The sequence below is a fragment of the Panthera pardus genome, unplaced genomic scaffold (genome assembly GCF_024362965.1).
Source record: "Panthera pardus isolate Hobbes unplaced genomic scaffold, ASM2436296v1 HiC_scaffold_26, whole genome shotgun sequence".
Lineage (NCBI taxonomy): Eukaryota > Metazoa > Chordata > Mammalia > Carnivora > Felidae > Panthera > Panthera pardus.
The window spans coordinates 18,750,040-18,774,462 of record NW_026526832.1 but is presented as its reverse complement, the minus strand read 5'-3'; the positions used below and the strand labels follow the sequence as shown (position 1 = coordinate 18,774,462).

Here is a 24,423-nt window from a genome sequence, read left to right as displayed (position 1 = left end):
TATGCTGTTCATCATAAAGTACCATATGTGGACCAGTAGAAGTTGATGCCACTAAGATGTAGGTAAGGAATGGAAAGCAAGGTGAGAGGGAAAATTAGTTTTTAAATTTTTTTTTTTTAACGTTTGTTTATTATCGAGAGACAGAGAGACACAGAGCGTGAGCAGAGGAGGGGCAGAGAGAGGGGGAGACACAGAATCCGAAGCAGGCTCCAGGCTCTGAGCTGTCAGCACAGAGCCCGACGCGGGGCTCGAACTCACAAACTGCGAGATCATGACCTGAGCCGAAGTTGGTCTCTCAACCAACTGAGCCACCCAGGTGCCCCCAAAATTAGTTGTTAATAGAGACAGAGGTGCTTATGTTTCCGGGAGCAGTTCTGATGGCATTCGGAGCAGAGGAGAGCACATTGCAGGGTGTCAGGAATGCAGGTGGAGAAAACAAAGTAGGGACAGTAGGTTTAGGCAGCATTTGGTGGAGGAAAAAACGAATCATCTGGAAGAGGCAGTGGGGTCCCATGATCACTCCCCACTGACCAGACGACAGGTGTCAGCCTTCCTGTTAGGAACGTTTGGTGGCTCAAGCAGATCTTCAGGTATTTGTGACAGAGAGAATCTAACTTAACGTGGAGGTTAGTATTGGAAAAATGTCTAGAACGGTTCGGCCCAACACGAGAGCTGCCAGCCAGCCATACACACGTGGCTGTTGAGCACCTGCAGTGTTTTTCGGAACTGGGATGGAAGCAGATGCAAGGTATAAACCAGAATTTGAAGAACTTCGTACCCCAAAATGATCTCATTAATAATTTTTATATTGATTGCATGTGGAAATGGGAGTGTTTTAGATATATTGGGATATGGCATTAAAATTGATCTTGCTTGTTTCTTTACCTTTTTATTTTTATTATTTTATTCTATTAAAAAATTTTTTTTTAACGTTTATTTATTTTTGAGACAGAGAGAGACAGAGCATGAACGGGGGAGGGTCAGAGAGAGGGAGACACAGAATCTGAAACAGGCTCCAGGCTCTGAGCTGTTAGCACAGAGCCCGACGCGGGAGTCGAACTCACGGACCGCGAGATCATGACCTGAGCCAAAGTCGGCCGCTTAACCGACTGAGCCACCCAGGCGCCCCTCTCTTACCTTTTTAGATGTGGCTATTAGAAAATACTAAAAATCTTACACATGCATGTGTAGCTTACATTTGTGTGTTATGTCTCCCTTCTCTTGGATAGCACTGGTCTAGAATGGTGGAAGAGGAGGGCCAGAGTGCTCCGAGGGAGATCAAAATATCTGGAGGGTCAGAAAGTGCGTGGCCCTTTTACCTTGGCCATGAGGATGGAGTAGGTGTTCTGGTGATGCTCGTCAGCAGGGGATTCTTCTCTCATAATCGTCTTTCAATTTATTCTGCTTGGGAGTTATGCCCTGGCGGCACTTGACTTGGAGACAGGGATAAACTTGTGCTCCTTTGAAAAGGGTGTGGTGTGGGTATCAGCTGTGTTACACACACTTCTAGGAAGTGACAGATTTGTTTGTTTTTATTTTTAACCACATGGAACTATTATGAGTTGAACATTATTTAAAATAAATGAACCCATGACCAGGGCTCACATTTTTATTGTTTTTGTAATGGATTTGTTATATCGAATTCTGACCTGGATGTCAGTAGGAGTACTTGGGATCTTGCCCTCAGTAGTGATCTTGCCCTCAATCTGATCTTGCCCTCAGATTTTGACTTGATTCCTAAGAAGTGGTATGTGTGTGCCTCTAAATTACTTTATACCTGTAGACATTAAAGGTGAGTGTGAATAGCTTTTTCAGTTTTACTGACATTTGAAAGGAATTTTATTTTATTTTTTAAATAATAGAACTGTCAGTAGGAAGTTCACATTTCTTTTAGCAGCAGGATGCATTAAGTGGAGAAAACCTGGTTTTATGGAAGCAGATGAAGCACAGAGGAAATCCTTTCCATTTCCTTTGCCTGTACCTTGGAGAGCAGTGTGTGAGGAAGGACGGGGATCGTGCCACGTGCCTCTGTTTGGGAGGCCACTTGTTTGTTCTGAAATCTTGGGTGCCTTGCCCCGTTTCCTAGGTGGCCACTTAGATGTAGGGAGCACCCTTTGCACAGATTTCTCAGCGTAAAAGGGTCTGCAGGGGACATCAGAGAACCAGCTGCCCCGGATTTTTTTTTTTTTTTTTTTTTGAGTAGGCTTCATGCCCAGCGTGGAGCCCAGCACAGGGCTTGAACTCACAACACTGAGATCAAGACCTTGGCTGAGATCAAGGGTACAACGCTTAACTGACTAAGCCACCCAGGCGACCCTTCCCCGAGTTTTTAATGCTTTTTTCCCGTGAAGTAAAAGGGAAAAGGTGAAGGATCCTGTGTTCGAAGTGTTCTGTGAGACAACCCCTCAGATCATCTTATGGCTTTGGGGGAGAGTGCACATAACTTAATCCCCCCACTCCTAAAAGGTTCCCTAGTTTTTCAGTTATTTCTAATGAATTTATGGTGTCCCTAGCTGTTTTACTGTGAAGAACTCTGGAGGTAGTGCTGATTAGTTCAGAAGGCGCATAAACCAAACAGAATTCTTGCCTGGGAATGTGGAGATGGCACTGAGAGAGTGAGCTTAGCCTCCTTGTGAGTAACTGGTGTGTCACATGTAAATTTTTTCTCATATTATCTAGTCAAAGGAATGAGAAAGTGGTAGTTGGAGAGAAAGATGAAGCATAGAGTAGAGATAAGACCAGGACAAACAGCTCAAGGTGTTCAAGTCTCTCGAACTGAGGCTGGGCTGCGTTTTAGCCTTAGATTCCATGAGAAACCTCAGATCCTTGTAATAAATTATCTTTCATTTGCTCAGTGAGTTTGAAATGGAATTCTGTTACCTAAAATGAGGAGTCCTAACTCCATGACTTCCACAGGATCCAGTGAATATCTGTCAGAACATCACATCGTAATATTTTGTTTGTCTAGTCAAAATAGACTTTAAGCTCCATGAGGACAGAGGCTGTATTTTGTTTGTCTTAAGATCTCCATCACCTAACCTGGCACTTGGCACAGTAGGTGTTCAGTAAATGTTTGTTGAATGAATGAATGAATGAATGAATGGATGGATGAGTGAAGGCATGAATTAGGAGCATCTCATTATGCACAATTTGGACTGTAAATTTCTTTTTAAAAGTTTTTGAGTGAATAATATATTCATATTGTTGAAACATCAAAATCTGTTAAAAGATATGTAGGGAAAAGTCTCTCTCCCATCAGTGTCCAATATCCACCCAAATCAGGACCGCCTTCCTTTCCTTTTCCATCCCACGTAAGCACTGCTATAGCTTTCTTCTAGTGTACCTTTTCAGAGTTCCTTTACGCGCGTAGAAGCAAATACAAATACAGACACTTGTATATACACACACATTCCCCCCTTTTAATGCAAGTGGTAACATATATCACACACCGTGCTTGGCAGCTTTGCTCTTGACTTGATACAGCTCCGAGTTTCTTTCCTGAATAAGCACATAGAGAGCACCTTCATCCTTGTACCCGTCATCCTCGTACCTGCCGTTTTGTGTGTGTTCAAGTATGTCTGTAAGATAAATAATTAGAAGAGGAATGGCTGGATCAAGGTTTATGTGTGTTTATAATTTTGTCTGTAAAATGCCCTCCATGCAATTCATTCTAGTTTATTAACCCAGCAGCAGTACATAACGGTGGTTGTTTCTCCACACTGTTGCCAACAGCGTATTAACATATTCGAAGATTTCTGTCAAGCTCCACTTTGCAGAATGGCCTGGTAGCTCCTCTTGGACTAACCCTTCCACAAGTAACAGCTGTAAGCTCTGGGCAGAACATAAAGCCCTGTGCCTCAAGGTGCTGGGTAGTGATTGAAAGCAGTCAGATACCGGATGGGGGTTGATACTTGGAAGAGGCAAAGGCAGAGCTAACAGGACAAAATCAAAACATCTAACATACATGAATGTGGAGTCCCGGAAGGAGAGGAGAGGAGAAAAAGAGGGAGCAGGGAAATATTTGATGAAATAATGCCTAGGTATATCCAAGTATGGCAAAAGACCTACATTTACAGATTCAAGAATCTCAACAAACCCTAACTAACCAAGACAAATGCAAGTCAGAATACTGAAAACCACACATAAAGGGAAAATCTTAAGTGGTCACAGAAAACTGATACTTTATTTGTAGGTGAGTAGTGAACTTGAGTCAACGCTGACTTTTCATCAAAAACAGCGGAGGTGAGAACACAGTGCAACGACATCTATGAAGTGCTTTGATGGATTTCTGCCAAGCTGTTTGGTAAAAAATGATAATTTGTATTCCTTCTGTTATGAATAAGGGTATGCATTTTTTCATGTTTCAGACTATATTTCTTTTCTGTATATTCTTTGCTTGTTTTTCTTGGGGTTTTCATCTTTTTTTTTTTTTTTTTCATTAAGGTCATTAGCTTTTTGTGGTAGAGTCACAAAGACATTTTCCTCTGTCAGTTGTCTTTTGACTTCGCTGATGGTGGTTATTTGCCATCCATGAAATCTTTCTATTCAGGCTGTCAAGCTTATTTGTCTTTTCCCTTTTGGGTTCTGAATTTGGAGTCGGATTTCAAAGGCATTCCCTACTGCAAGGTTATAAAGATACTCATCAGTGTTTTCCTCCTTAAGGTTTCAGCTTTTACACTGAAATTCTTAATCTACTTGGGCTTTATCCTCATATATGATATGAGATGTGGATCTAACTTTATTCCTAGATGACGATGCAGTTGTCCCACATCACCAATCATAACACTAAATGTATTTGGCTCATTTCTGGACTTATTTTCTGTTTGATTTAGCTACAGTATTACCCTGCTGTAATTACTGTGTTCTCACTCTCCGGTGTAGTTAGCCCTTCTGCTTTGCTTCTTTGAAGTTTTCCTAGCTGGTATTAATTGCTTATTTTTCTGTGGGGTCTAAGGACCTGGCTTTCTAAGAGTTCCCTCAGAGTAATGAGCCCCAAAGTGTAGACAGAGTTTTCACAGGTTGTAATTTATAAGAGCATTATTTTGATGAGTTTCTGAGTCGCTCCCTAGATGATAAGCTATAAGAGGGCAGGGGCCATGTCTCTTTTCCTCATTATATTTGCAGTACCTAATATAGGGCCTGACACATTTTAGGCTCTTAACCCATAGTGATGAATGGGGAATGAATCTTGAGCTCTGACTCTTTATTGCTCTCTCAAAGGCTGTAGGCAAGTTTCTTGACTGTTTTAGGCCTAAATTTTCTCATTTCTAAAATAGGAACAAGTGAATTATATCTATAGAACAGGGTTTTGGGATAATTAAATAATATAGCTTAGAAAACATTTGGTAAAGAATGAGATGTTATGAAATCCTCGTTAGACTGGCTTTGGCTTTCCTTTTCACGTGTAATGAGTAATTACGCATTTGCCAAGGAATAGTCTCCAGACTTAGGCTATTGGTTGTCAGAGTCCATTTGAAGAATCACCATCAGACTGTCATCCTATTAAAGTTGTAGTCCTTCTCCTCCTCCTCCTCTTCCTCTTCTTCCTCCCTCTCCTCTTCCTCCTCCTCCTCCTTCTTTTTTGATGTTTATTTATTTATTTTGAGAGACAGAGAACACAAGCAGGGGAGGAGCAGAGAGAGGGGGAGAGAGAATTTCAAGAAGGATCTGTGCCATCAGCGCAGCGCAGGGCTCAATCTCATGACCCATGAGATCATGACCTGAGCTGAAATCAAGAGTTGGGCGCCCAACCGACTGAGCCATCCGGGTGCTCCAAAGTCATAGTCATTCTTGAGTGTTTCTTAGCTTTTAGCTGTCTAAGTGATAGAAGCAGTCAATTTCGGATGACAGCTTGTTTGTTGACAAAGGAACAACCTCTCAGAAAGGAAGTCAAATTTCCCTTTACATAGTAACCTGGGTTTGGAGCCCATTCTGCACAAGATGTCTGCCTGTCACTACCTGTCACATGACATAGCCGCTATTACCAGAAGAAAAGTTAGATTTAATAAATTGCCAAAACTCATAGTCTTATTAGTTTAAGTTACTTGCCAGTGTACTACAACTTGAAAAAAAAAGGAAGGATGCACATATTTATTGCTAAGCTGGGGAAATTGCCATGAAGGCAGTTGGCAGAACGGCTGACATTTTCACAGTCAGAGGTCAGATAATTTTCTACATCTATCCAAGAGAAGGTTTGACCAAGGACTGACAAAAAAATCAAATTATTCTGTTCACTTGGCTGCATCTAAATGTCTCATTTTCAGCTTACAGGAAAGATTGCTATGGAAGCAATCTTTGACGTGACAACAGCGTGACCGTAAATTGCTTGAATAACTGTTGGAACTTCGAATATAAAAACACAGAAAAAGTCATCTGAGGTAGAACTCAGAAAGGATTTTTCACTTATGGTTTACTCCTTATATAATTTATGGTTCAAATTTTATATTAAGGTATGTTTTAAATCAGCATTTACTTAGTTACACAGAAAGAGATGACGTCCAGGTCACAAGGAAAGTCAGTGGCAGAACTGAAAGCTGAATTCTTGAGTTGTAGTTTCCAGCACTTCCAACCCTGTGAGAAACAAGTGCTAAGTTTTCTTTATTCTCTCAATGGCAAAATAAAGACTGTACGGTCAGCTTGAAAGTTGGAGATCAAAAAACACTTTCTGCGGTTTCCAGAGAACCAAATTTCCTTTCACAGTCTCGAGTTTCTCGTGTTGCGAATTTAGTTGTGCAAATCAGCCCATTGCTGATAAACACAAACTCCTCTTAGTCCTTGGATCCACATGCCTTTTATTATTAATTTAGTCGTGTAAATCAGTCTTTTGCCAATAAACATAAATTTATATTAGCTCTAGGATCAACATTTTGAGAGGGGATAAAGTAGGGATTGTCTGAGCGTTTTAAAAGGAATGTTGGTCTAAAATAGCTGGTAGAATAAAAATATATTGTACAAACTAAAATAGGGCAAAAGAGCTAAAATGCAGTGGATGGACTAAAATAACTAGCAGTTCACATGAGTCCAAGTGCTAAATACGTAATTATATTTCCCATTACCTTATATGTACAAGACTTGTTTTAATTTTTAAATCGTACATTTTATTCCTTTCATTGTTTTTTTTCCCCTAAATATAGATGAGCCATTGGGTGTAACAATGTGAACATTTTGAGATCGCCATTTTAACTTGGCTATTGCCATTTTAACAATGGCTATTTATTGATTGGTTGCTTCTCTAAACTGAAAATGAAGATGAATTGAGTTTGATTTATTATTGTCTATCCAGCCACCTCCCTTCCCCAACCTCTTCTAATCCCTTAGTACTTCTAAAAAACCTCTCTCAACATCCCCAGAAATGACCTACCCAATGTTCCACATAGATGAAGTAGTCACTTTAGTGTTCACTAATTTTATGAGCGATTGTTGCACGTCCTACTGGGGTTAGGAAAAGAGAGTTTCTGCATGAGCTTTGATCAGTATTAGTACTTGTTTGCTCCAGTAACATTGTCCTTCTTGTTCTTTCTTGAACATCTAGGGCCGCATCACCCCTTATTATACTTCTTGTTTTCCTTGCCTGGGATGTTTTTCCCCCACATCCCACATGATTTTCTTCCTCACCTCTTTCACGGCTCTGCTCAGTTGTTACCTTGTCAGATTATTCTATAAAGAAGCTATACTTAACCGTCTGAGAGTTTTGAGCAAAGGGGGATCGTGATCTGACTAATGTGTTAAAAGGGTTGCTGTGTGTATGGCGATGGAAGCAGACTGCTGGCAAACAAGGGCTGAGGCAGTTGGGGGTGATTGCAACCGTCTAAGCTAGAGGTAGCTGTGGCTCAGATCACGTGGTTGTGTGGTGGCGAGAAGGGGTTGGGGCTGAGGATCTCTTTTGAAGGTAGAATCAGCAGGATTTGCTGCCACCTTGGATGTAGGACAAGCGAGAAAGAGAGGAGTCAAGATCTTGAGGTTTTTTGGCCTGAGGGATTGAAAGAATGGAATTGCCGTTTACTAAAATGAAGAATAAATATCAAAGGAAGGAAACCAAGGGTTTGGTTTTACTCACGATCGTTGGATACATGAAACAAGTTAGGAAAAGGTCTGGGCAGAGATAGAAAATTTGGGAATCATCAGCATATAAAAGGTATTGAAAATCTTGAGCCTGGATGAGATCACCAAGGAAGTGTCAAGGAAGGAGAGAGATCTTGATCTGAGCTGTGGTGGTGTGCACCAGAGTTCAGAGGCCAGGAGACCGTAGGGGAGGCCAATGAAGTAAAGAAGAACCAAGAGAGTGGGATCCTGGAAACAAAGGGAAGAATGTAAGGAGTAATAATCAGCTATGTCAAAATGCCGCAGAGAGAACAAGTAATAAAATGGGGACAGAGAGATGACCATTGGGTTTGGCAGTGGGGAGGTCATTGGTGACCCTGATGGGCTGTGGGGGTTGGCTGGTGGGGAGGAAGGGCTGACAGGAGAGGGTTCCAGAGAGAATAGTAAAAGGAGAAATGTGTACGTTGAGTATAGACCAGTTCTTTACAGGAGATTGTTTTGTGAAGTTCAACAGAGAACTGAGATGGGACCTGAAGTGAGGTATGAAGTTAAGAAAGATTTTTTTTTTTTTTTCAGAGAGAGGGCACAAGTGAGCAGGGGGCAGAGAGAGGGAGAGAAAGAGAGAGAATCCCATGAGGGGCAAAGAGAGAGAGAGGGAGAGAGAGAAGCTGGGCTCACCGGAAGCAGGGCTTGGGCTCATCCAGTGCGGGGCCCAAACTCACGAGCGGCGAGACCATGACCGCGAGATCATGATGTTAGCTGAAGTTGGATGCTGAACTGACTGAGCCACCCAGGCACCCCCGGAAAGACTTTTTAAATGATGTTTGCATGCTGGTGGGAGTGAGTGGATAAAGAGGGGAGAATTGCTTATATAGGAGAAAGAATGGGGATAGTGGTTGGGAATTTGTCTTCTTTGATGAATGTCCCTTACCCTGTGGTGCTCTACCAGCACCAAAGGAAGACTTTTCATTCTTCCCATACCCCCAAATTCCCACTGGGCCAGATACCCCTCTAATAAGCTCTCGTAGAAATCTGTAGTGTTACACGTTATCCCTATACTCACCTCTTTCAATGTAGGAGCCCCTGTGCTTAGGTCCAAAGAATCCCACTGACCAGGTGGTATTAATTGTAGAGTCCTCCAGTTGCTTAACAAAACACCAAGACCATACCTTTCTGGTCATCTTGGACTCTGATAAAATGTAAGAGTTTTAATAGGCTCTTTCACAAACCTTTTCCTTCCACCTACTGAGATGCAAGCTGTTTGTAGATCCTTAGGTGACTCTTAACTATTCTTTCAAGTAGCCTGCGTGTATTGGCATTGGGTACTGAGGATAGCTGCTCAGCACCAATGCTTTTCCTTGTTTCTCACCACTGACATTTCTGGCGGCACAGTGGCTGCTGTGAGTCTATCTGGCTTGCCTCAGCTTTGAGTCTGTCCATTCAGTTCTCTCATTTCTGCTTTTTGTGTCATGGGGTTAGGCTTGTGGCAATGAGGAAGTGCTCCGTCCTTAGCTGGAGGTTGATGTAAATTAAAAGATGTTATAAGCGGCAAAACAACAACTCCCATGCAGATGGTCGTTATCACTTTTATCTTTTGAGCTCAAGGTTTATATTTCTGTTTGCCTTTTCAAGGTTTTAGGTCAGAGTTTAAAAATTGCACCCAGTTCCTAGGGTCATTATAGACAGGTGTGGTGACTGATGTGCAGTCTTCTGGAGAGCTGTGCATGTGTGCTTGTGTGCCTTCATTCACTGATCCATAAAAAAATATTTGTAAATGCTTGCTATGTCTAAAGATGTGTTTTAGTAACCTGAGGTGCTTTTTTTTTTTTTTTTTTTTTTTAAGGGGGAAGGCAGTGGAGACATTGGGAGCTGTTTAGTGTTCACAAAATATAAAAAGGATAGAGACCCACTCTTTAGAGTAGTTCTAGATCATTCCTGGAGTTCTTTGTTCAAACAAGTTGTTATAGTGAAACCCAGTATGTCAAAATCCCAAGCTGAACTGCAGACATGTAGTGAGAGAGGTTGAAAGACCCAGGATACCACCAGCTCAGCACCCTTCCTTGTGGCCTTTGCAGACAGGTTCCTTGGAACCCCGAGGTGTCTGTTAGCCCAACTGGAAAGACCCTTCTGCATACTGTGACAAAGTGTTTTTAAAAAAATGTGATGCCTTAGACTTTCCCATTGTAAACAAAACAAAACAAAACAAACAAACAAAAAACCCAAAAAAGAAAAAAAAAACAACTTTGATTTCCCATCATCACAAAGTGAGAGGAAAACTTTTTTCTTTTACATGAATTTTTTTTCTTTAAAGAAAAGTAAAAGCTATTTTTAGGCTTGGCTAAATGTTTTAATTCTATAAACCTCTGTACATCTTTCCTATGGAAAGAGAATTGAGAGAATTACTGAAAAGTTATTAGTTGGTGATGGATGCTAATAGACTGTCCAGGAGATTAGAATCTTATTTGGGGTACCTACTGATAGATTGCTTTATATTATAAGGGTAGAAGTTTGACCTATGTATGTATTTCCAGACATACTATAAGGCATGGTGATACATGTCAGTCATCTGTGAGTTATAAATCTTAGCGAATTGGTCTGAATGCTTTAGTGAAAAGAAATGAATCAAAGGGACAGGTCTGTCTTTATTGCTTGGATTAAAAAAAATCATATATTCATGTATATTTTTTACACTTAAAAAAACCAAAAAGGTAATGCTACCTTATAATTTTATTGCACATTAAAAATGCAGATTTAAAAAATTCTGATTGTGCTTTTAGTAGCTAATAATAATTCTTTTTGATCTTTCCCTACTTTTCCAACCTTCTTTTCTTGCTTGATGTTAGGAAACCCAAACTGAAAATGCCTCCAGTTTGAACAGGTTGAACTTGTGGCCTTGGTGATAATTGTTACTTTACAATCAATTTTTTATTTTAATCTTATTATTATACCTTTTGTCCTACAGACTGGTGAATTTTCAGCTCGTTTCCTCTTGAAGTTGCCGGTGGATTTCAGCAATATTCCCACCTACCTTCTCAAGGTAAAAATATACGATATCAGTGTGAGAATGTAAATGAGCTTTTAAAGTAATTATTTGACTCTGAATATTTGTATGATTGGCTTGCCTGCATTTTGTTCAGATGATGAATTTATTAAAAATATTTACTATACAAAGATTACTGAGTTTGTTATCAAAAAGCTAAAATAGTAGCCCTAAAAGTAATTTCAAAATGAATTTTCCTTACAAAATAAAATCCATAATAAGTAAACTAAATTTGGGGAAAACAATCACTGTTAGTAATCTTATTGGGAGGAGAGACTCTCATGGAAGTTGTCTAAAAGGCATTCTTTGGGTAGGATTGCATATTAATTATTGTGTGCTAAAGGGCATCTCATTTTCCTTATTTATGTCAGTAGTTCATCTTAGGCACCTTCATTGTTGGGCTGTCCAGAATTGATTTAGACCAGTGTATATGGCATTCTTTTTTTTTTTTTTTAAATGTTTTTATTTATTTTTGAGAGACAGAGAGACAGCACAAGTCGGGGAGGGGCAGAGAGAGGGAGACACAGAATCTGAAGCAGGCTCCAGGCTCTGAGCTGTCGGCACAGAGCCCAGTGTGGGGCTAGAATGCATGAACTGTGAGAACATGACCTGAGCCTAAGTCAGATGCTTAACTGACTGAGCCACCCAGGTGCCCCTATATGGCATTCTTTAAAATGTGTTGCAGGCAAGGTGTGGCTGGGGGAGAGTCACTTTGGGCTGGGGTCTGCAGATGCTTTGCACATAAGAGGCAGAATCCCAGTGACTAGGCTGTGGTTAGCATGAAAGAAACCAAATGGACCAGGGAGCAGGTTTGAACAGAAAGTCGTAACACAAGGCCTAGGTTCATCACAAATGAGGATCTGGGTTGGGATTTAAGATATAGCTAGCTGCCCTCAGCCCTGTAGTTGTATAGCTTTAGTCTAATGGAAGAGAAATGTCTGCCTTCCTAATTTGATGTTGTGCAGAGAGTTAATGGTATTTACAATCATTTAGAGAGAAAGAAACCTTGTACAAGTTTCCTGGTATATTGTAGCCATAAATAATACTAGATATTAATCTTGATTGGAAGTATGGTTTGGTGGAATATAAGCTATAGACCATAGAAAAGATTACAGAACACTTTTTATTTTTTATTTTTTATTTTTGAGAGAGAGACAGAGTATGAGCAGGGGGTGGGGGCAGGGTGGACAGGCAGGAGAGAGGGAGACACAGAATCCAAAGCAAGTTCCAGGCTCTGAGCTGTCAGCACATAGCCCTACATGGGACTCGAACTCATGAACTGTGAGATTGTGACCTGAGCTGAAGTCAGATGCTTAACCGACTGAGCCACCCAGGTGCCCCAAGGGAACGCTTTTTAAAATACATTCTACTTGGGGCGCCTGGATGGCTCAGTCAGTTGAGCGTCCGACTTCGGCTCAGGTCACGGTCTCACTATCCGTGAGTTCGAGCCCCGCGTCGGGCTCTGTGCTGACTGCTCAGAGCCTGGAGCCTGTTTCAGATTCTGTGTCTCCTCTCTCTGACCCTCCCCCGTTCATGCTCTGTCTCTCTCTGTCTCAAAAATAAATAAACGTTAAAATACATTCTACTTGGGGCACCTGGATGGCTCAGTCACTTGAGCGTCTGACTTGGGCTCAGGTCACGATTTCATGATTCACGTTTCAGCCCTGCATAGGACTCTGTGCTGACAGCTCAGAGCCTGGAACCAGCTTTGGATTCTGTGTCTCCCTCTCTGTCTGCCCCCACCCCCCTGCTTGTACTCTGTCTCTCTCTCTCTCAAAAATAAATGAAACGTTAAAAAAAATACCTTTCACTCAAGGTGGGGAAATTATTTTCTTTCACCCTAAGTAAAACATGGGAGTTTTGTGCTTCATTAAACTTTCGTTTTTAATTTCTCATTGACTAGTTTTCCACTCTGTGTCTAAGGGTTATGAAGTCCAAGTAAGAATGGAAGTCAGCAATTTATATCAGTTTCTCCACACTCCTGTTGTGGAAAATATGCATATTATATCTGTGATTACCAAGCATAATTAATTTGGTTTTAGCAATTACTATGCTCTATTCGAGTAGCAAGCAGTCTCCTTGGAAACTTAGATCACAGACTCATCGACCCACGTGGATTCCAGTTAAAACTCTATTTCAGCTCATTTAAAGCCAAATTCAATAGTATATGAGAGAACGTTATTTCTATAATCACGTCAATCCATTATTTATAGTGACAGAATCTGTTTTGATTTGTTGGGCCTTATCAGTTCGATGGGTTGTCTTGTTTATTTGAATCTAATGTTGCCCCTGCTCATGTTCTTGAGGGTCAAGGCAAAAAATATATCTTGTATTATAATCTAATTTTTTTCTTTTCAAAATCAAATTTCCATATTTTCTACTCTAAGAGTCCTAACTTTGTATTATTATGTCCTTACTTTCCTTGCTAGTCAGATAGGAAAAAGGTGGAAACTATTTGGCAAAACCGGAAAGCTTCCCCCCCAACCCCCCACACCCCCAAGGTACTATGAAATGACGTTTCTACCATAGATGAAATGCCTACATTGCAGCACTGATGTCTTTCTGGATCTTTAATCCATGCAAAAAGAATAAAGCCACAAGGACAGAAAAAGGAAGGAGAGAAGGAAGGAAGGAAGGAAGGAAGGAAGGAAGGAAGGAAGGAAGAAAAGGAGGGAAGGAAGGAAAGAAAGAAAGAAAAAAGAAAAAGAAAAAACTTTCTTGTATAACACAAAACAACCAGGAAAAAAATACCTGCCTAGTGGAAGTAATCCAGAATGCCCATTAAAGGTTTTAAAATCTAAGTTCCTAAAGTTTTCGTATCATAACCTTGGGACATTTGGCTGTACTACTCTAAAAACTGAGTTTGCATTAGGAACTGATTTACATATTATTAGCATTTGGATGCTCCTAATCTGATTACCAGGCTGCTATCTGATAGTCTCAGTCCGAAAATAAAGTCTTCAGATTCTTAGGATGAGGATACTGTTCAGCATCAATGTAGTTTTGCCTCACCATCCCAAAGAAATGAAAAGTGAAGTAGAATTTTAAATATTGAAATAACATGGAGTTTGACGACATACTGATTTGCTACAGTGAAATTTCTTTGTACCACGATGAAGCCATCATCCACGTAATAAGTTTATATTTCCAAGCATACTTCTTTTATCCATGAAAAGAATTTTTTCATGTGAGAATGAAAAATCCATTAAATATTCGATGATATGATTTTACTTAATGTTATACTTTCGGCATATATGGTTCTTACGTGGACTAGAGTGAATTTATTCTGAGAATGAGTCCTGACTTCAGTGTCTAAATTTTATTCTTGGATGAGGTAAGTCAGTGGGTCAGATAAATCACTTACATAAAAACTCAGGAAAAAAAAATACTTCTGTATTAATTAGGATTCTTTATTTGTGGGTGGTGGAAATCCAGCACAAACTACCAGAAATGAAATGGGAGATGTAGTACAAATCCCCTGTTTCTGTGGTCCACATAGCAGGATAATCTACAGATAGACATAGATCAGCTTTCCTGTGTCCGTCCCACTTGGGCCAGGTATGCACCCTTGAACTTCTCAACTGGTGTGTTTATGTTGAGAAATTGTGGTCCCAGAATAAAGGGCAGATTACTGAAATGACAAAAGTGTAAGAGTCACTCTAGTTACTAAACCAGAGAAGGTTGTATGTTATCTCACTATGGAGTATGGCTTCCCTGAAAAAGAAAAACTGCTTTCCAGCCTCATATACTCAGGTTTAATAATTCTCAGACCCAAGAATAAAGACAAGAACATACACAAGTCAGTTTTCACCACATCCTAAAGGAAATCAAGAGCAGCAACTTCTAATGACTAGGATTCAGCCTCGTGACCTGTTCTTTGAGAAAAAACATACACTAAAAATTCATTTTATGGCAGTTGTGTAAGCGGTTACTGGAGTGTCTCTACACTGGGTTCCATTGAGCCCTGGCCCAGCCCAGCGGTAGTACCATAACCAACTTACTACGACTGAAGTACTTGGACTTCTGGTTTCTACAGTAATCTTCTCAGCATCATTTAACTTGACACAGTCTGAAGGATTGCTTGCTACAGTAGTTTAGTCCCACTGTGGTGTCTGAATCATAACGCTGTATGGAAATGAATTGAAGGTGAAAAAGCTGCATTGGGCCGTGTGTGTTGGGAGATGAGGTGCTCAACCTTCTTACCCTTCAGAAGCCACCATGGTTGATCAGTCAGGGCACGGTCAGTGCAGGGTAGTGGAACACAGGTCACTCTGCCAAACAGAGGCGGACAGCAGGAATTAAGGTCAGGTTATCCAGACAGCTTCCAGGGCCCAGGACAGGTAGAGAGTCTCAGGCAGATATCCAGACTGAAATCCTACATGGTGTAAGAAGGTCATTAACATGGGGGAGAGTCCAAGACTACTTGTGTGGGAAGGAGCTGCCTCCTCAACCTGACATTGACTGGCGGGTTCAACCTGCTTAGTCATCCTTTTCTCTTATCACATGTAGGTTAGCAACTGCAGGTGCTCTCAGGGCCAGGCAGGTACTGAGGAGGCATGAATCTGGCTGGATGTATATAACACAGTGAGAAATGGTGAGAGCCGTAGAGAGCCGGCACGTGTGTGCTTCATGTAGAGCAGCAGCTGCTACTCAGCTACAGAGTTGTTGCCTGTGAAAGTGTGGGCCTCCTGCTGCCACATATACAGATGTTATGAAAAGGAGCCTAGATTCTCAAGGGTTTTTATCTGGAAAAAATGGCTGCTTTTTAAGTGACGGCAACGGATAAATATTTTTTTTAAACACCGCTGGCCAAACAGAATACTTTTGTGTGTTGGCCACGGCAGTCTGATAGCCAGGTAGGCTGTGGAAGGGTGTTCTGGAGAAAATCTCAGGCAGATAAGGCACCACGCCCCAGGGCATAGGGTGGTCATCCGTTGCCGGACTATGAGAGCAGTAGGTGGATTGGCACCACGTTTCGCCTTCAGATGTACAGACGCTGATTCTGAACTAGGGAACCATTTTGTATTTGTCAGTGTTTCCAGAGAAACAGAAAAAACAGAATACTTTTGAGAGGATATTTATTACAAGAATTGGTTTACAAGGTCACGGAGGCCAAGAAGTCTACAGTGTGCCGTCTGCAAGCTAGAGAACCAGGGGAGGAGAGGAGGCCCTGGTGTAAATCATGGAGTGTGAAGGCGAGCGAGCCAGGAGTTCTCATGTCAAGGGCAGGAGAAAATGGACTTTCTGGCTCAAGGGAGGGGAGGAAGAAGGGGAAAGGAGGAGAGCAGGAGGAGAGGGGAGGAGACAGAGACAGAGATGGAGACAAAGAGGGAGAGAGAGAATTCATCCTCAACCTTTGTGTTCTGTTGGGGCCCTCAAGGAGTGGATGACGCCCTCCCCCGTTGGTGAGCGTGGATCTTCTTGATGAAGTCTCCTGGTTCAAATGCTAATCTTTTCCTGAAATGCCCTCAAAGAAACACCCAGAGATCGTGTTTCACGAGCTATCTGGGCACTACTTAGCCCTGTCAAGTTGAAACATAGAGTTAACCATCACATACGCATCCTGTTCATAAGGCTGGTGAATTTGTGACTGGAGCCACTAACTAAAATATAACTAATGTATAATTTCATAGAGAAAGCAGTTTAGACCTAGATTTTTGGGTATTCTAGGGCATAGAAAGTACATTTTAAAATGATCTCCTGAGGTGTGTATTGTGTTTTCCTTTGAGATATGTGGTACACCAAAATTCTATTGCATATTTATTGGATACTTTTCCACTTTGATTGATATCATATTACATGACAGAGATCCATATGAAGTGGCTTGGTACCCTGAGATTATTTTAGGAGCCTACGGAACCAAAGTAAATTTGGGGAGATTGCATCTGTTCAGCATGGTCTTGTCTGGGAGAACTTACAGAAGTGGGCATGAAGTTCCAAGGGTCCTTGGATTCCATTTAACTCCAGATGATGCCAGTTAGTTTTAGTCAGTGGTTCCCATGCTGGGCTGCACTGATTGCTGGCCCTCCTCAGGCCAATGAAACTGGAGTTTTTGGAGGTGAAGCCCAAGTATCATATTTTAAAAGTTCCCCAGGTAATCCTGATGTGCACCCAGGGTTAAGAGCTACTGCTCTAAGTAAGAGCTATGGATTTCTATTTTGGCTTAATAGACTCAGACGTAAATGGATTTATTGGCACAGTGATGGCATGACTGCGGCCCTCCTTGGTGCCTCCAGCCTCATTTATTAATGGGCTGGCAGTGATAAGCTTAGAATGGTGGGAGTGAGGAGAGGGAACCAATTGGTATTGAATAAATACTGTTTGTAAGAACCGGACTAGGTACTTTATATATGATCTCATTTAATATTCTCACCAACTCTGCAAGGTAACTTTTTCCCTTCATGTTTTTAAATAGATAAGGACTCTGGAGGCAACATTATATAAGTGATCCAGGTAGCAATTTGTGGAACTGGGATTTGGATGCAGGTTCCTTGGCTCTAAAGCCAGTGGTCTTTCCAGCACACCACACTGCAGCAAGAAACACTTTGTATTGCTAGATTATTTTCACTTTAGCTGTCAGAATGGGAAGCTAGGCCTCCTTACATCTGTCTTGCCGTAGAAAGAATAAATGAGATTGAGGAAGGACGCTAAAGTGAGAGCTGCAGTGGTCTGTGTTCCAAGGTAAATCTATCCGGAGTGGTTTTCAGAGGTGAGATGTTGATGTGCTCTGTGAAGCCCTAAAATGGGCAGGACAAAGGAGGAGAGTGACATGGGTGTCCCTGGATAAGATGAAGGTGGGAGATGCAGTGCGCAGGGACTCCGGGGACACCATGAAGAAGAGAAAAGGTAGTCAGAAAGGGCTTGAATGGAAGTGACAGTGGAAAAGAGGTGAGACATGGGGGAGCCCAAGACAGCCTTTTGTTCTTTGTGATGTGGAGTTAAGGTGGTTGGAGATCTGACCTGCAGGGATGCTGAAACTCCCCGCCACTGGGGAGAGTTTAATTGTGTTAACACATGAATCATTTTGTTTTAACTCAGGAGGTCAGGCCGACTTGGAAATGGGAATGATGCTGGATCAGGTAGAGTCTGAGAAGTTAGTGAGGAGGAAGAGATGGGATCCAGGCCCTTCTTCTCTTTCCTTGACTTACACTGTAGTGACGTTAGGGGGATCTTAGTGGGACCCAGCAGGTGACAGAAGGAAGACCTGGAACTGGGGTAGCTCCAGAACCCCTCTACCCTCCTCCCTAGTGTCCTCAGCTGCTTATAACAACTGAAGCAGAGTGTACAGAATGGGCGTGGCTTCACTCTATCTATCTATCTATCTATCCATCCTTCTATCTGTCTCTCCATCCTGTAACCCTGACCCTGACCCAGACCCTGACCCAGACCATATTGACTTGGCTTGTTTGGTCTTCAGTGCAATACTACTGTGCAGAACCCTGAAGTATTGATTTTGACTTAAAGTGATTTTGATTTAAAGTGATACTAGAATCTGTAGAGGATTAGACAAGCAAAAAAAAAAAAAAAAAAAGGAATACAAGGATAATTATGGTTCCCAAATATCTTATACTATAGTTGGTAAAATATAGTTAAAAACATTAATTAAAAAAAATTAAGCACTAAAAAATAAAAAAATAAGTACTAATTTGCATGCTACATGTACAGTAGGCCTTTAAAAATGCACAGATTGTTACAGGTTGGAATTGTTAGAGAAACCTTTGTGACCAAGTTTAGGCATAAACTAGACCCTGAAAGAGGCATAGCTTTTAAAGACTGGAAAGGGAAGATAGACAGCTAAGATGTTGTTGATCAAGTCATTCTTGGTGGGACAGTGGACACACTTGATTTAGGGAGCAGGGAATAATAATCTAGGCTGGAAGAGAAATTTCTTGTAGAGCATGAGAGAGAAAACTGGAAAGATGCCTTGGAAAGATCTTGAATGCTTGAAGAATGATTTCAGACGTCATTAAGCAGGTAGTCCTGATCTCTTTACCCCTGGATTATCATGGTAATGGCTTCCTATTTTATTTCTTTGGCTTCATTCCCTCCCTTGTCCAATTTCTCTGCAATATTACTGCTAGGGTAGTCTCCTTTAATCTTCGCTTGAAACAAATAATGGTTTCTTGGATCCTGCTTCCAGAGCCTAGCCATCCGTGCAGTGCTATTTTATACTATTCCCTAACTGTGCTATTAATCTGAGATGGGAGGCTCCCCTCCTTGTCCTGCCAGTGTTGTGAGAATTCACAGTACTGTCACTTTGCTTATATTCCCCCTCACAGCTCTGAAACCCCTCCTCTAATCTTTTCCTAGAGAATTTACTTAATTGACATAAGAATGAAGTGAGGCCCTAAGAAGTTTCATTTACTTGCCCAAGACTGTTAAGTGTTTATTTGGAGCTGTTGACAGAATATCTAGTCTTCATTATTGACAGCAGGGACTAGAGAGGAGCTAAGTGATCAAAGTAGAGAAGAGGATCATGAAACCAAAATGAGGAAGTGTAACATACAACTATGGGGAAGCCAAGGCCTGAACTTGGAGGGCCCAATGGAAGAGAGTTGTCATCTAGGTAGAAGCCCAGAGTTGTGTAAGCCAAAGATTTAAAAATGTTAAATGAAGAAGGGAATGCTCAAATGCCATTGAATGAACAAGATTAGACCCAAGAAGAAAAACATTTGCTTTGCCTGGAGCCATAGGGAGGGTGAGAATAGAGAACACTGCAGTATAATGGTCAGGGAGAGACCAGATTATTGGTGGTCATGAGAGTGCAGGTGAGTAGGAAATATACCCAGTGGGTATTTGGCAAAATGAGTTTGGGAGATGGGATGGAAACTTGAAAAACTGAAAAGACCAAGTGAAATTGTCAAGAAGAAACAACTGAAATGATAGCATACTAGCCAAAACAGTCATGGAGAAGGTTTTTCAGGCAACAGCTTTAATTCATGACAGACTTGAATATGATAATCTTACTGGTGTTCTCTCTTTGGAAAGTTTCAAGGGAATATGGCTGGGGAAACCAATTTTAAGTGGTACTCTCGTTCTTTCATATAGTCAGGGAAAATAGGTAATGGCATGCATGTCAAAAAAGTGTGTGTGACAGTCACATTTTGTGACTTATCAAAGATTGAGTTTTAGTAAATTTGAAGTTTTGAAATTTCTCATTCTTCTCACCTTCCCTTAGAAACAGGGGAGGATTTTACATTCTGTGCACCCATAAGAAGAGTTAGACCAATGAATTTCTCTGGGATTTTTTTTTTTTTTTTTTTTTTTTGATGAATTCTTGCACTGTCCTTTGTTATTTGGAATTGTTTGAAAGTTTATTTAGTTTTACGTATTTGCTGGGAAGGAAACTGATAATTTCCCCAAAATATTCTCTTTATTTGAAATCCAGCAAGCTTGTTAGGGTGATATATATTGACTATAGTCATTTCTCTGCAAGCATAAGATAGCAAACATTAAAAAGGTTTCTGATCCTGATAAATGACTATAAATTCAAAGGATGACCTCACAAAGATTTTTCTCTAAACCACAGATTAAATGATGCCTCAGAATTTGAGACCTTTTAGTTTAGGGAATTTCTTGGATCCAGTAAAGTCACGCTTTTAGAAATAAAGATTGCTTTAACTCATTCTTGTGAAATCTGGTTTTAAGGCAAAACAGTTGTCTGGTGCTTGAAAGACCATAAAGAATTCATAGGGAACCCTCATCTTATCTCAAAGGAAACAGTTTGTGTCTAGTCAAATAGGAGAGGGCATCTGTTTATTCTTGTAATGAGTCTGATTTATCATTGCTAAATTTGAGCCAAATTTAGCATTTGAGACTTAATCGCGAAGAAGGTAGTGAGATGATCTGAAAACTTACTCTTCAGGGAACTTCCCTTTCTTCCTTCATGAAGTAGGGGACCCATGGCTGCTTTTAGTTCATTGTCCTTGTTCCACCTCCCTCCTCTAGAGAGAGAAGCGGGGCTTAGAGAAAAATACACTCTAAATCAGGGGCCCCAAACGTCTTCTCTAAAGGGCAAGATAGTAAAATTTTAGGCTTGCAGGCCATATGGTCTCTTTCACAACTACTCAGTTCTGCTGTCACAGCATGAAAGCAGCTACAGACAATATGTGAATGAATGAGTGTGGCTGGGTTCCAATAAAACTTTATTTTCAAAAACAGGCACTGGGCTGGATTTGGCCTGTCGGCAGTTGTTTGCCAATCCCTTTTCTAGACTATGGAGGGGAATATTTCTTCACAAAACCCTGGGGACATCACAGAAAGATAAGTAAAGGGATTTGGTTCAGTGAGGTTGAGTGGTTTTTAATACCATGATCTCTCAGTTTATATTACTAGAATCTTCAGTGTGGTTGAAGACTCCCTGCTACTCCTTCCTCCTTGTTTCCTTTCCTTCCTTGTTTTCATCCTTCCTTTATTCCATCTTCTCTTTTATTTTTAAATAATCTGTTAGTAACATGTAATTTACTAAATTCTCTTCTGAGTCTTAGTCTCCCTGCTAAAATGTGGTCAGGCTATCCCTCCAATATTATTAATGAGATAATGAATATGATGGTACTTAATATATGTCTGAGCTTGCAGTAGACAAGGAATAGAAATGGTTTTGATTTTATTTAGTCATTTAATTTGTATTTCAAAGTATCGAATTTATTGTGGACTAGGAAGAAAGTAAGTATTCTGTTGAAAGTAAGATAAACTATATTTGTTGCTTCTTGTTTCCTCTGTCCTGACTTCCCCCATCTAGAATTCAAAGCCCAAATTTACACTTGCCCTAGATTTCCAGATATAATGTATGGTAATTCTGACAACAATATATTTTCCTACTAAAAATGAAGAACAATCACAGGTAGTTTCTGTGAACTTCCTTTTTTTGGGGTGTTCTTTCGTTTTATTTTGCTCTTATTTTTTATGGCATGCTTGTGTTTTCATTTTCTAAGTGAGAATTTTAGAATATAGATGTATCTCAAATGACGGTTAGCTGACCTGCTTTGCTACGCTGTCCCCGTATATGGTGATAGTCCTTCAAGTACAGTCTGTTCTTCGAAACAGGGTGCTTCAATAACATGAAACAATTCGTGCATGATTGGTAGTGGACACATGTCAGTATCATACAAAAGTTACCATGGTTTATAGTTGAGTTTTCCTATCACGTTAATTTTTGACCATTAAATAACATCAGCTGAATCCAAAGTATACTAATACAGATGAACGTAGCAAGCTGTGGAGGGACATTGTGTTGCACAAAATGTCCATTCATTCGCTCCATATCCTTCCATTTGGCTCAGTTTTGCCATACGACTTGTATTTAAATATTTATTGCATGATTTCCCCTGATCTTTGTGAAAAGAAACAAACTCAAGACAATGAGCCAGAGCTATCCCTGTTTGGTGTCATTACTTTGTCCCCAACCTGCTTCTCCACTGTAACTTGTGATGCTGTCCCCCCCCCCCCCCGCCGCACCCGACTCTTCCCAATAACTCAGCCATCCAACCTCCTTGTAGCACCTTTCATTAAGCTATCTCTGTGTTTTCAGAAGTCTTATATTTACTGTAATAATTCCTTATTTATTAGGAATATGGCATGGCAGTTTAAGTACGTTAATATTTTTAACTGGAGTTACTTTGGTCATTTTGCTAATCTTTGGTTACAGAGTTATACAGGCCTTACCATATTTTTCTCATAAACCTCTTATTCTTAATATGTAATTTACTAGAATGCAGTTTTTTTTAAGGAATGCATATGTCACATTGTAACAGAAACACCTGTATTTTCAACTAGAGATTCTCTTCTTTATAGGTTATGCATTCTTTATCCTTTACACTTTAAATATCTATTATAAGTTTTAAATCCTTCTCTATCCTCATGCTTTTCTTCAAGAAATGTTCCAGATTGCCAGCATCTCTCTTAAACTGTGGTGCCCAGAAATAAGCACAAAACTTCGGATAGGATTGATCAGGTCAGTTTTCCATTAGAACCCTTCACCATTAGTTAGTATACACCGAATTTGTAAACAACCCAACCTCCTTGTTTTACTAATCTTAGTTTGTTTTTAAAGGCAAACTATAGACTAATTCCGTCATGTTGTCTTTTTGAATTTGCCTGCATCTGGGGAGGTATTGCCACCTTTGACCACAAAGTGGGGAGGTAGAGGTTGGAACCAAGTAGCCCAGGGATTATAGGATGTGATCATTATAGGTGACTGTTTTTTAATGTGGAGCTTCTTTTCTCTATGATGACATTTTCTCCACCCACATCATAAAGGCACCACTTGGCACCTGACAAAGGTCAGTTTATCACTGCCCTCTGTTCTCGTTAAACCGTTTGCATCAATTAGCAAACTTATACTTCAGAATAAAAGTAAAATCCAGTTAGGAGCATAAGATGACTACACAGACAACCGTAATGCAGTTCATAATAAGTCCGGTACCACAAGAGAAGCACCAGGTTCTTTAGTGGGTTGGTGAGAGATTACATCTGGTTAGGAAAGATCTTTATAAAGGAGGTGACATTTGGGATGGGCCCTGGAAGAGTGTTAGTATCGATAGGAGCTAGAGACAAAGAATGAGCATGATTTTGGCTAGCAATAGTAGCACATTTGGAGAACAATAGAACAGTGCAGTTTGTCTAAATCATAGACCATGTGTACGAAGTAGTAGGAGATAAGTAAGTGAAGGCGTTTTAAAGATACAGTGATACAGGTAGAGCCTTATATATTCATCTGAGAAGTTTATTGTTTTTAGTAGCGCTATGATTGGGTTTGTATTTAGGAAAAGAAATCTGCCAGGAAACAATATATAAAATGACTGGGGGGAAGAAGAAGGGAAAAGGGCCTGATTGGGTTCAAAGGATGTGAAACCGAATATTAAAGCTCTGGGTGACCCATGTTTCAGACTGGCTGAAGTTTTCACACGTGTAGCTAATGTGCTTGCTCATCTAGCTCAATGATCAACCTGGGAAAATGAGGGAGAGGAAAGGGGGCAGTCAGAACCTTCTTCTAGTCAGTGCTACCCAAAGTGTATCTCTTCAGTTAATGGTAAGTTCAGAATTGAGAGTCTTCAGAAACATTTAAAGCAGTTTGACAGAATAATCATATGCCTCTTGTCTTGTATTGATAAAAATATTGGTTTGCATTTTGATGTTGGGCTGTGTGCTGTCAACACAGAGCCTGCTTGGGATTCTCTGTCTCCCTCTCTCTGCCCCTTCGCTACTCATGCGCTGTCTCTCTCTCTCAGAGAGAGAATAATATTTATTTATAATTGATAAATAAATAATAATTTATTTATTATTGATAAATAAATAATATTTATTTATTATAAATAAATAAATAAATAAATAAATAAATAAAT

The 24,423-nt window shown here is 40.5% G+C and overlaps 1 protein-coding gene across 4 annotated transcripts in view; it reads left to right on the top strand.

Annotated features, from left to right (window-relative positions):
- The window catches only part of BABAM2 (BRISC and BRCA1 A complex member 2), a 397,579-nt gene that overhangs the window by 132,794 nt on the left and 240,362 nt on the right, over window positions 1-24,423 (top strand). For all 4 annotated transcript variants that reach the window (XM_019448772.2, XM_019448794.2, XM_019448765.2 and 1 more), the window contains exon 6: window positions 11,003-11,077. In XM_019448772.2, coding sequence (XP_019304317.2) covers window positions 11,003-11,077 — 75 coding nt within the window. The remainder of the gene's footprint in view (window positions 1-11,002; window positions 11,078-24,423) is intronic.